At 37.6% G+C, this 13,527-nt stretch overlaps 1 protein-coding gene across 3 annotated transcripts in view; it reads right to left on the bottom strand.

The window, feature by feature from the left end:
• Positions 1–643: 643 nt before the first annotated feature.
• Positions 644–13,527, bottom strand: part of SPAG9 (sperm associated antigen 9) — a 37,809-nt gene continuing 24,925 nt past the window's right edge. For 2 of the 3 annotated variants that reach the window (XM_009279674.1, XM_019472179.1), the window contains 7 exons: positions 12,387–12,535; positions 11,075–11,246; positions 9,996–10,109; positions 8,208–8,246; positions 7,169–7,345; positions 6,230–6,367; positions 644–4,340 (listed from right to left, as the gene is read on the bottom strand). In XM_009279674.1, the coding sequence (XP_009277949.1) occupies positions 4,225–4,340; positions 6,230–6,367; positions 7,169–7,345; positions 8,208–8,246; positions 9,996–10,109; positions 11,075–11,246; positions 12,387–12,535 (905 nt within the window). In that variant the 3' untranslated portion in view covers positions 644–4,224. The remainder of the gene's footprint in view (positions 4,341–6,229; positions 6,368–7,168; positions 7,346–8,207; positions 8,247–9,995; positions 10,110–11,074; positions 11,247–12,386; positions 12,536–13,527) is intronic. The other variant, XM_009279675.1, reaches the window with a different exon arrangement.

Here is a 13,527-nt window from a genome sequence, read left to right on the forward strand (position 1 = left end):
AGGTCTGATACTAATGTAGGAAATTCAATGTAAAAGGAAGACAGTCTTCAACTCACACTTATGGTTAAAAAAATAGATGGTGAGTAGACAGAATGTCAGCCTAGTATTAGTCTCCTGACTTTCATTAATTTACTCAATCTTAGTGTTACCTGCTAACATTGTTGCTTTTTTTTTTTTTTTTTTACTAAATTGGGGTATTCTTCTGCCTTACACCATTTCCTTTGCTGTGCGGTAAGTAACCGACGTGCGTTTCAGCTTAGATGAATCTTTGGTAAGGTGTTAAGAAAACTTGAAAAATAAATTCCAGTGCCAATGCCTGTTTCATCGGAGCTGCAGTTAGGCGGATCTCCTCCAGACTCCTATCTCGTGAATCAGCGGGTTTGTGGGCCACGTAGAGGCGAAGACAGCATGGCATCATTTGGGAGCCAGTCAGCGAACAAAGTTTTCCTTCAGAGTTTTTGCTTAGGCCCAGGATGAGATAGCAGGATTACATTAGCTGTGGGCTGACTCAAATGTATTACTACCTGCGTTTATGATGGCAGTATTTGGCTGCTAGTGTAAAATACCCAATTATTTTGCCTTCTGGTAGCATCAAACGCCTTTGAACTTAACATGAGACTACAAAGAACACACCAATCCGATGCATGTTTCATATACATATTTATATATATTTCATGTACAAAGTTACATTCTGAACCCCATGGATTCAATAATAGAAATAAATACTGAAATAACTACACTGCTATATGAGCTTTTCTGCTCACAGAAAAGAAGCCTCAAGTTTTAACAGACAGCAAGTTTAACGCTGTAGTATCCATCTCGGATTACAGAGGCAAGTAAAATTCAGCGTAAAGTGTCCAACAGACAAAACTTTCAAAAATTACAGACCATAAAATGTTTAAAATATATGTTTAAAAGATTGAGAAATGTGCATCAACAAAATTAATAAAGGAAACTTAATCTTGTTAGAGGGCGGGAGAGACATTTAGTTTATAGAAAAATGCTCTGAGGTGCAACATAGGTTGTTACAATATGGCATAACCCTGTTAGAAAAAACATTTAATTTCCTTAGAGAACTGTATTTGAGTTTACCGTGTCTTGTTTTACAGAGCAGGGCCTTCACAAGACCCTGTCTCAACAGGGTCACTTACAAGAGTGCTAAGTCAGGTTTAATCCTTTGGTAACTTTTATAATACTCACATGGAAATAAATATGCAGTTACACAGCATTTTAAAAGACACACGTTCTTTAGAACAGTTAGTATAATAAAACAGATTTAACATTTGTTTGTTACTAAGGCAGCCTATGATAAAGTGTCTACGCTCTGCCAGCTCTATCTGATCCAACGCAGGAAGACCTTTACAAGAAATGGACAACGCAGCAGCTTATACAACGCATTTCACCTTTACCATGCAAACACCCTTACCCAGGCAAGTAATGTGCTGCATATTTTGTGCTCGAAATGTTTCCAAACTATTAACAAGCTGTAGCTATCAAGAGATTAGCTCCTATTTATATGATGCTTTAATCACATGAGTGTATGCATAAACACATTCTTGAGACGGATTTGTAGGAGTGTATTGTCATCTCAACGCCTGGGGTTTTACGTGCTTTATTCACCATTCAAAGCGACCTTAAGTAGAGTTTATAAATCCCAGTGCACTGTGATGACAATAGGGACCCATTTAATCTACTGTACCTTAGGACAGGGGATAAAGTTTTAAAATGAGAAATACAGAGAAGTGCACATGCCTTTTATCTACACCCACAGTGGTACATAGTTAACCTACTGTTTTCTTTAAAACCCTTCCACTTTTGGACAGAAACAATCATTCTCTGAAAAATTTGCAAGAGCTGGCCCACTGAGGTGACTAAAACGGCACGGTGGACCAGATACATTTGGCAAAAGACCAGGTACACACTTGCCAGATTGAACTGCTCTATTTGATAGCAGTAAAGCCGTTCAGAGAAAACAGCTCATCACTGATTACAAATAAAATGCTATACAAGAACGAAGGAACAGAATTGTGCGCTTTTTTTCTGAGAACATGAGAATGTGACAATCAAGCAGTGAGTAAAAGCTTTGGAAACTGTGTTTTCCAAAGAGAAAAACCAATAAATTTAAGAAAATGGCAGGAGAAGCAATGAAACTGCACCACTCACAGTGAAGATTCTGCACAACAGTAAAAGTTTAGACAGCATTTTTCTTAGACATCCAATTTCGTAAGTTAATTCAGATGTGCTTCAGGTTCAGCATACATGACTATGTAAGCTTTAAATAGGTCTTTCTAAGAATGTTTAGTCAGTTTACTTTCTGTATTTGTATAATTTTTAAAAAGCTCCCAGACTTTATATTTAAGCCAAAGTACTTTAAGAGTGACGTTAAAGATGAATTTAGAAAGCAAATTACGAACAACATGCTCTCATCAATTTTAGCATTCTGAAGAGAAAAATACTACCAAGATATCAGACATCTTTAATAAGGATTTTTACTACATAGTTCATGTCCTAAATACATATTTACGAGAGGAACAGCTGTGTACAAAATATGTCGCTTAAAAAGTATTTATACATATAAATCTAACCAATAGACCTGAATGGAGTTTTTCTGGTTTATCAGCTATGATATGCATTTGAAAAAGCTGCCTAAATATATATTTACACAATAGACCTCAGCTAAATGTGTTCATTTAAAAAATTAAGAAAATATATAAACACATGTTTGCCTGATAGACCAGAACTGCTCCTATTGCATAAAAATGTTTAGGCAGTTTTAAAAAAGTGTTTCTATATTTACTCCTCTGAAACTGTTCGGTTCTCTCACATAATCAAGTTACTAAATTGCTCTGCTAATCCGAACAGAACAGTCCCAGTCTTTTGGGGGTAAGTGCTGGATGTTTATTCAAACCCCTCAAAACTTTTACTTTCCAGAGACTAAATGAAAGGACAAAGCTGGGTTTTAAAATATTCTGAAGTACAGAAATCACGAAGTGTTTAACTTAGGTCTGATACTAATGTAGGAAATTCAATGTAAAAGGAAGACAGTCTTCAACTCACACTTATGGTTAAAAAAATAGATGGTGAGTAGACAGAATGTCAGCCTAGTATTAGTCTCCTGACTTTCATTAATTTACTCAATCTTAGTGTTACCTGCTAACATTGTTGCTTTTTTTTTTTTTTTTTTACTAAATTGGGGTATGCAGCTACAAAAAAATACATTTTGTACCTAATTATCTGGCACTAAAGTTCCTTTACAATCTCACTTGGGTAGAATGCATTTTTCCTGTACACTCTCAGTCTTTTCTCATGCTCTAATCGAGGTCTCTAACCTTCACACATGTAGTGCCTCATGAGTTTGACCAGCTAGGCAGAGAAGATCATTCTAGTGCTTAGGACATAAAGAGTTAAGACAAGAAAAGAACAAAACACATCCCCTGTTCAAGAATTTTACAGTTATTTTCAAAATTTAAATCATCCTAAGAATACCCTTTGGAAACCAAGTTGTTCCATGTCAGGGAAATGGGAAAACGCTATGTTCAAAGTTACTTATTATTGAGGGCAGCAGTTCTCAAACTTTAAGGTTCAATAGTGAAAACATGTAATTTTATTTAAATATTGTCATCTTAATTCCTATACAATCCCCTCTTCCCCCCAGAAATTCTGATGAACGTAACAAATTAAACCGTATACACTATGTAAGCAAGATTTTCCAGGTTTGGAAACAAAAGCTGAAATTTACAGTTTGCTTTAGCCCTCACTGAATATTTGGATGAGTCTTAATAATCCATCTTATAATTTGTCAATTTTTTAATACTCTGGGAATAACTTTGCTGTTTTACTCAATGCATTATACAGTGAAATGAAGCTCAGTTGTAATAAAGCCAAACTCAAGTGAGACTACCAAAGAAGTGAACTACATTAGATTGCTGTGGTACAGTAAAACTAATGTCTCAGTTGCTTACTGTGGTGTGCACACCAGTTTTGAGAAAGATCCGATTTCATTATACTCTTCCATGTAACACGGGTGCAGTAAAACAGCACAAGCTAATTCCTGTATAGTTAAAGGTATGACAGATTTGCAATATAAAGTTAAACAGCAAAGAAATGCTTCAACATCATGTAGTGAAACAGGTTTCACAAAATAAAAAAAACATGCAGAAGCTTTTTTTTTTCTCCTTTTTTTTTTTTTTTTTTTTTTAAGGTCTCCAGCTGCATCCTACAGGCTCACTCACTGCCACACATTACTTGCCACACTATCAAGTGACTCCTCTCAGCTTTGGCTACAGAAGGTTCAAGTTGTAGAGCTTCTCCAAGGAGTTCAGATTCTCCACCTTCATCACCTGAAAAACAACAGCTTTGATTCAGGCAGACAATAAAAAACAGTATTCACACCAAATGCAGCAAGACCAGTGACGTCTAGGTTTACAAGAAAAATGCTATGAAAGACAGTAGTTCCCATATGCTCGTATAAAAGCATATTCAAGATTGTGAATATATACATTACAACCTGAAAGTCTGTTGCATAATTATTTCACAGCCTAGTATTCTGATGGTCATATTCTTCAGTTCTAGCCCCCAAAATTAACTGTACTTTTGTAAGTATCCATATCCTACACATTTCATTACTTATGACTCTTTGAGGCAGAGAAACAAACATCTAATTTGCAAACTTGCAGTTCCTCCCCGGCAGAAGTGGAGATGGTTATGCTATGAAAAAGTGTGCTAGCATAAACACATAAACCATATAAAGTGCTCTGGAAATAAGAGCAGTAATTGAGCACAAGTAAAACAATGCAACGTTCGTGTCTACAATGAACCTTTCCCCTTCTTTCCTCTTGTTCTAGTTATCCTAGCTTGTCACAACTCCGCACACGCTGGCACAAGACAGCCTTAAGCTTATTCTCCATTAATGCTTGTCAAAAGAGAAGAGCAGTTTTGTAACTGCCTCTAAACTCTTGATGACATGAGCTGACTTGGATCAAAGGTGTCAGACTAACCATTAAACAAAACTGCACGTAGACAGTAATAAACATCAATACAGAGGCAGTCTTGTGGTACAGAGAAACATCAGCTTAACCAGATGAAACGGGAACTGACCTACAACTTCAGGAAGGTTTCAAGCCACAGTTTGGCTGGTTTTCTGGTTAGACTACTCTGGAGGTCTGAGGAATCTAAACATAGAATAGCCTGAACTTGCTCTTGAGCTAGTTTGCTGCACTCATGTGGTAATAGCTGAGCTAATGCAGCTACAGTGCTGACAAGTTCATGGCTCTGCATCATGCCACAAGGACAGCAAAACGCACATTTGGTATGTGGCTATACCAGCTCGCTTGGAGTAAGTGCAGAGTTTTTAAATACTCACCACAGCGTGGCACAGAACTGCCTCAAGCCCTGCCTCCCGCGTAATGCCACTGGGGTTACCAGCAGGAACTTGTTTTGCATTGACTAGTGGGATGACAGAATTTGGGCTGGCCTTCATGGGTTTTTCTTTGTAGTGGTTTTTGTGGGTTTTTTTTGTTGTTTGTTTGTTTTTTGAAAAACACTATAGACAGATTTAGGTAAAAGGTCAAAACCAGGTCTAGGAGTTGTGACTTTTTTATGCACTTTTTGTCAAGGTCTCCAGCTGCAGATTCTAAGCATAGAACCACAACCACTCTCATCTTGTTATAGTTCCCCAAAAGCTTAAATTAAAAAAAGTGTTTACACAAGAAATCTTTTATGGGCTAGATCATGCAAAAGTGCTATCCCAGAAAAGCAGTGATCAAAATAAGAAGGGCACGCAAAGATAACAGTGAGTTACTTTTTCCCTTTTCACTCTAAAATTTACTCATTTTTGTTTGAGTGTTCTTCAAGTAATACATGACTTTTTTTATAGTCAGTCTGCATATTAAGTAACTAAGGACATGTTTTCCAGCAGTTTGAGATAGAAGACTAACCTGTCAAAGTAAGACTGAAAGCATAAGCAGTAAGGTGGTACATGACTCCAAAGCAGAGTTTCAAAAAAACATTATTACACAGTCATCTCAGAGGTCATGGTTTACTGGGAGGAGAAACTGAAGGTGTGTGTGAAGGGGAGAATAAAGATACTTCTATCCTTGCACTTGCTGAGTAAAGACTATATACCGACTGACCACACAAATGCACTCTGCAATCACAACGGAAGTTTTATATGGTTAATGACCTTTCAGTATGAAGAGGTTACAACTGATTTTAAGCTCAGTTTTCTTACCCATTCTGAAGTCAATGTATCCTTCTCCACCACTTATCACCAACATCGATTTTAAGGGACTCTGGTTGAAGGATTCTTGGGCCGGTTTATCAGCCGTTAGCTCTGTTCCACCACTACTCTGTGGGCAAACAACCTGACCTGGATTAAAAACAGAATACATTTTTATGGCACATCTCACAGAGTAATACCACCTGTATTTGGTCACTGGATGACATACTTAATGCCTAATGATACACTTAACTTTGGATTCTAGTATCTCTTCAGCGAGGGACAGAAAGCTAGCTTTGCTCCGATTTCATCTCTCTAAAGAGATGAGGAATCTGTTCAGGTCAGTTCAATGGAAATCAGAGAATTAAATGCCTCTTGACAGATTTCACAGCACAGGCATGCAGATCTAGAGAATGACATTGAAACAGACTTAAAGACTTTCAGACACACAACTGAAACGATTCAGCGCATGTCAGCCCATTAAGCAAACTTCTGTCATTTACTTCCAGCACACGAGGTGCATACAAGCACTGAGAGGTTATTCAACAAGCACTGCAGCTTCTAGGAAACTCTCAGCTTTTTCAGCTGAGATTCTTTCCTTTGGGGGCTTCTCCCTTACTAGCTCATCCTTCCTGCAGGATGTCAGGCTCTTAAATTGGACCTTACATCAATTAGCAGTTGACTGCCTTCTTAATAGGCGAGTACTCACTTACCGCAGTACCTTTTTCCCCAGATGGCAGCAAAGCACTTCTTTCTTTGTGACCAAACCCTTTTCCTCCCATTAAACAATAATGTGCTTAGGAATCAGATAAGCCTTGTAAATAAAATATAATAAATTGTTTCTGAATGTACAATTTCATACACTTGCTATCTTAACCTGAAGACTATGTTTAACCAAGCAAATGAGGGCGAAAAAGAAACTTCATTTGAAGAACAGTAATAAAACCTCACCAGGTACTGCGACAAAGAATTTAACAGCATCACGGTGCCCATGGAAGCAAAGCTGTGCATGTGCCATTGAACAATATGGTATGAATGTTCCCGGAGTCACTTTGTCGCTGTTTTCATCGCCATATACACGTATGACACTCCCCGGACGGTTTCCGGAGCCTGCTGCTGCTTTATTAGCTGTAAAAGAAGAGAAGTGTTTTCTACTTGAAAATACAAATTACAGAAATGGTTATTTGTTAAGAAACCTTACGGTACCATCTAAAAGCTAAAGCCAACTTAGATAAAAATGAAACAGGAGGGCAGCAATGCCAATTCAAGACAGAGCTGGAAAGAAAAAAGATTGCATGCTTCGTTATTTTAAGTACATCAGAAAATGGAGCAGGATTCTTATTAGTCTAGCATAAACACCAGATTTTAATATCCTACTTTTGGAAAAAAATAATTTGTGGAAGGACTGTATCTTTCATAGAAAAATAAGTACCTCTAATGTGTTTCAGTATGAGCAAATTCAATGTACTTAAAAAATTAAAGACAGTTTCATTCCAACTAATCATAGGGTATCCCCTTGCCAGCAAAAATTCTCTAAAAATAGCCACCTGTGGGCACAAAGGAGCTACCCTATTATAATTCTACATCTAGTTTTTACTGAGAAGTTTTAAAATCCATTAAAACAGAGAAGTACTCATGCTAGACATACAAGCCATCTCCATTCCAAAGACTATCAAAGGAGTGAAAGAAACAGTGATTTGTAACAAGACAGTAAATGATGTGGATTAATGACAAAGTTATAAGATATGGTATCACATTGGCTGGAAGAAAAACAAAGTCTGTATGAAAGTTCAGCTGCAACACAGGATGATATACTAAACTGCTGAGCAGATTGGTGGCCATTTAGCAAACAAAACTGCTGCAATGCAGTAACTGCAAGTGGAAAAACATTGAGGAACATACAAAGGGTAAATCTATAAGGAGTGGGAAACAGCCTCGAAGTGGCTATTAGAAGCCTGAAAATAGATTTTTGTTCAGGATCTGCACTTACCCCTCAGCCCCAGTAAACGTCCCTGGTGGAGGATTACAGCTAAAGTGAGAAAGGAGGAAAGGGGAAATGGATAGGTATGACAGTAGAGGAGAAGGATTAATGAGAACCCACCACTCGTATTTTGGTTTTTGATAAGGTAGAGCTTAAAATTTTAGCTCCTAAAAACAGTAAATGTCTAGTTACAGAAGGTTCAATAAACTCACAAAGAACAGCATCTTGTTCTAAAAGTTTCAGTACAAAATGGACAACGAAAGCACTGCCACTTTCACGTGCTTTATCGCTATAAAGTTTATTATTGATTAGCAACGTTTCCCCTTTCTCTCTTTCCTTGGTAGGAGGCTAACAACTCATGTTTTCAAGTGTCCTTTCGAAACATCAGCTGCAGATCTGGAAGATGCCCTGCTATTGAGACCCAGGGAATCGAGAGATGCAATTGCTTATGCAAGGATGCGACTGTTTTTGAAAACCATGAATATTTGTAACAAGGGTTCCCAAACCCACTATCAGGCTACCCACAAACGGTTATTCTGATTCATGAACAACTAACAAAACTGAAATTAAACTGAACAGCTTTAATAGGGATTTTTTCATGTTCACTACTGTTTTAAAACAAACTGCTCTGGAAACATTAAATTAAGCTTGACGCAAATTAAGAGCTATAATTTTTGAAAGCATGATTTAAACTATGTCAAATTCATGATAGGAAGTCTGTCCTTCCTTAGTACATTCATGCAATGCAAAAAGAGACATTTACTGAATGGATGGACAATGTAATGGAACAGTATGAGAAACAATGCATGTATGTGCTGTTCAACAAAGCAGATACAACATATGAAGAGTTTTTACTATTAAATTACCCTAAAATTTCACCTGTCAGACTGTACTACTGTCTATATAACAGCACAGTTAGGACTATCAAAGTTCTGTATGTTCTTTTCTGAAACTTCTGTCCGTGTGTTTTAACATTAGTCTCAGGCACAAGTGTTGGGGTTTTTTTGTTGTTGTTTTAAATGCAATCAGTTTACACACAGATTCTTCCCCAGCTTTACCTATTTAAGATTTGTTTTGCCCTTGAACTGGACTGTTCCCTTCTGCCGAGGTTCAACTGCCCACGTCTGAATGCTTCCCCTCCCACTCCCAAGTAGTTTCAGCCTATGACAACAGTTTGGGGTCTGTTATTAAGCAGATAGCTGGATTTGCATTATTGGAATTTTACCTAGAAGTCAGTGCCCTATTTGTAGAACATGTTTACAACTCCTATAGCTTTGAACATGTCCTTTAAAGCAGTCAGTACTACCGCTGTTCCAGTCCTTTTATACCAGCTTTGTGATGAATTCTCAAGAACTAAAGCCAATCAAATTGTATTAGCAACAATACCAACTTGCTCAAATCAAACAAAAGTCTACTTTGGTGATCATATGGCAATCAAAAATAACATTAATTAGAAAACTAAAGCCATCTCTTACAAGCAATAAACTTCTATAAATGCTGCTAATGCTCATAACACCTCTAAGGCTTCAAAGTGTCTCTTTCATTCAAGCCACAGCAACTCTGCTCAAATTGAAGTATAGGAGATTTTGGAGATGTGCTTTTTTGCTCAGAGTAATTGTAACCATGTACACAGATTAGGTGCTAAACATCACACAGGCCCAATCTGTTACAAACCTGAAAGATTCAGACCTGGCAGCAAAGCTTTCTATCCATTAGCAAGCATCTGAATGGAGTTTAATACTCTCTTTTTGTGTCTACAGCATATTGCACAGTGCTATTCATTTATATTTTACTTACTTTCTGTTAATGGAATGGAGATGATGACACCATTTCCTGTTCCTACCCATAAACGATTACAAGACACCATAAGAGCTGTGATTCTCACAAATGAGAATCCCAGTTTACCAGTACCTAAAAACAAAAGATGCTTTTCATCAAAAATTATGAGCAAGAATAATTTTAGTTCCACAACAGAGAATCTTAACTCCAACTCCCAAACCACGCAGACAAGTAATTCCCTCCCACTTCAAACAGAAACAAGGTAGAAGAGTACATTTAAGTGTAAAGATAACCTAAAAGGCTAGAAGACTGTTAATTAAGTCGTGAACCTATACAGAAAGAGACTAACATTAACTGTGAGAAAGCACAAAAGGTGTAACGGGCTCCATAATGCTGCACAATAAAATCTTTTGGGGCTTACAGCACCAGGGCAGCTTTTCAAATGAGCCGAGAAAAAAAAAAAGGTTAAAATTAATTTCTCATCCATTAGCACTACGAGGGGAGCAGAAGGCGGCTGACCAGCTAAGCGCAATGGCACAGTAGTTACTTGTGAAGGATTTCCCATGGCCCAATTACCTGTATTTGTTGTGTTACATAGGGGGTCAAACTGCTCTTATATAAACGTTAATAAAAAAAATCAGAAAGCTTATTAGCTTCAATAGCAATAAAAATTTGCTATTTTGCATTTGCATTTTCTTGAAAGAGAGGCAATTTTTCCAGATGAGTAATGGACTTCCCACTCTTAGATTTAGAAAAAAAAAGGCATCAGTAGAGTAAAAAAGAGAAAGATTTAGTGTGTCTATTGATGCCTGCTGAACCCAACCACCATTTTCCTCATTAGTTCTGAGTTTTTAGGGACACCTTAGACATCAGGTAGGATCAACAGACTGCATCAGAAGACCCACCATCCTCATCATGCTTTACAGACTGACTTGGGCTTCTACTTCCAGATTCAAGTTTTCACAAACAGGATTCGACCAGCCTTCCACCCACCCTTCCCCCTAGTTTGCAGTGAGAATTGCCTGATCCATAACAGGAAAAGAAAGCTCCAGGCAGCAAGAGGTGTAAGAATACAACAGTTTTTCTTATCAACTTACCTAGCATTTTGCTTACATAAGGTTCAATGTCCACATCTTGTAGATGCTGATACGTGTGCGCATGATAGAGACGCAGGGTGGAGTCTAAACGAATAGACACCCATACCCCATCACCCACCCATGCCAGCTGTCTCACTTGGCTTTCTCTTCTTGGGTGTGCATCAAATGACTTCTACGAAACGTTGGATTTTAAATTAGTAGATGAAACAAAGGAAAGAGTAAGAAAGACTTCTCTGTTACTCTTACACTGTCAATACTGGCAATTTTCTTAAGTCATCTACGACCCTCTGATTTGCAAGATCACTAGCAGATACAGTGTTTAGCTTAGTTACAATTACCATATGATGCTGGTAAAGTAATAGTAAAAACGCTGATTCCCTTCCCTGAACTGTGATCTCAAAGCTATAATTTCCGACTGTGTCTTCATTTACATATCATATCCCAACCCGCTCTGGCTTCTGTCTCCATCTAACCTAGAGCCTTTTTGGTATGAGGTCCTCCTGTCACAGCACAAGATACATACGCCCAAAAAGTGTTTTTCTTCCTAGTTCTGTCAAGCCTTGCTCTCGCATACAAACCCACTCGTGCAAAAAAACACTGTCCACCAGCAAAACAATTAATTTCACTGTTGTATGAATTCCTTCATTTCAGTTTTCCCATATATATAGTCGTCTTCACAGAAATAGATTATTACTTGGGTGCTTGGTATTTTCAGAAGAGCTGAGCAGTCACCCTCAAAAGGTCTGGCCCATGTCTCAGGCCAATTAGGAGAAGCTGAAGTATTAATACTGCTAATGGCTTTCAGAAACCTTTCTGTACTTGAGATGTCAGGTACACATACAACGCTGCAGAAACACCAGCTTACACACCTTATAAACAAACTATTCTATAACTGGAGGGAGAGTACATTCAAGATTAACACTTAGAAACTTCTAAAGTATGCAAAGAGAGATTATAGAGAAGGTTACAGGTGGGTGGAGAACATAACGAGGCATGCACATAGAGAATAAACTGGGAGCTAGCCTTACAAGCTCTGCACAAGGACACTTTCCAGTTCCTGGCCAGCTAGAAGTAGAGAACTAAACCCCCCAAAAATTGGTTTCAGTAAGTGAGAACTGTCTCATCATGTCTTAAAATCTTCCAAAACAATGAAAACATCTTAAGAAAACGTAATAGTATTTCCCAAGATAAATTTGTTTGGTTGCTTGTTTCTGTACTGATGAACAAATAACTGTTCTCTGGAGTTTGAGTTGTAACATGAGATGGCATTAAAACATAACATTGAATTATTTTAAACACCAGTTTAACTTGCCTCTATTTTCATGGCCTTTGGTTGAACAACATAGATTTTGTTCCTGTAGCCACACCAGACTTTGTCATGTACCACTGTCATGCATCTTATTGAATGATGCGGCCGGCCCAGGTCTAAGAGGTGATAGTTCGTCAAATCCCACTGACCATCTTTAAAAACAGAAGGAAAAGAAAAAACAAAACAAAACATAGGTTCCTATAAGTTTAAAAATCATTTAAAAGTACAGGCAAATATCTTAATAGTCTAATTTTTTAAAAGCACTGTAATAATCCGGGTAAGTCAATATAAATTTATGGCTAGGCTTCTCATTAAAGAAAACCAGCAACTAGTTATACTAACTACCAACATCCCAAACGCTACTTTGTTTTTAATATAAGGTTGTACAGTGACTCATGTTCAAAACACATCAAAAGATTTTTAAAAACAGCAAGTTACCTAGTGCTAAATGTTTTACTTGGATAGGCATCAGTCTACATTACAACAAGCGACTACCCACACAGCACTAGGCACTTGCTGCTTGACTGAACATAGAAATGCTGGCCAGTACATCAAGGTTTTTTTAAATATGCTGCAAGATCTTAAGAAAGGCACCTGAAATCTACTAAAAGCATACTAACTTTGGTCATTCAACACCAAGTAAAAGTCTTCTGTAGACTGAGCTAAGACACAGATCATCATTGACATTTACTTGAGATCCTTAAGGATTGTAAGTCACTAGAGTTTGAGTTTAAAAAAAAAAAAGAGAACACTAAAAACATAACAACTTCATCCCAGATGCATCTTTCCCAATATTTGCATTAGTGCTGTGCAATCTCTTTAATTCTTCTAAATGCTGAGCACCGAGATTTAAATTCCACAAGGAAAAGAAGAAATGAATAGGGAGTCTGTGGAAACAAGCCAACAGGTAAGTTCCAGTTACTCATAGTAAGACCTTCCCCTCCAGGTCCTTATTCTGGACGCTGAAGAATGGAGCTCATCCAGGAGTGGTTTGGGCAGAAATTCTGAAGGGATGCTTACAGAATTCTCATTGAAGGACTTGGCCACAGACAATTATTAACACTAATAACAAAACAGAAGACATGACTATTGAGCATGATGAAAAAGCAAGAGATGATCATCAAAGCAGACTATCACCTGGCTT

This window comes from Aptenodytes forsteri, unplaced genomic scaffold, assembly GCF_000699145.1.
Source record: "Aptenodytes forsteri isolate BGI_AS27 unplaced genomic scaffold, ASM69914v1 Scaffold563, whole genome shotgun sequence".
Classification (NCBI taxonomy): Eukaryota; Metazoa; Chordata; class Aves; order Sphenisciformes; family Spheniscidae; genus Aptenodytes; species Aptenodytes forsteri.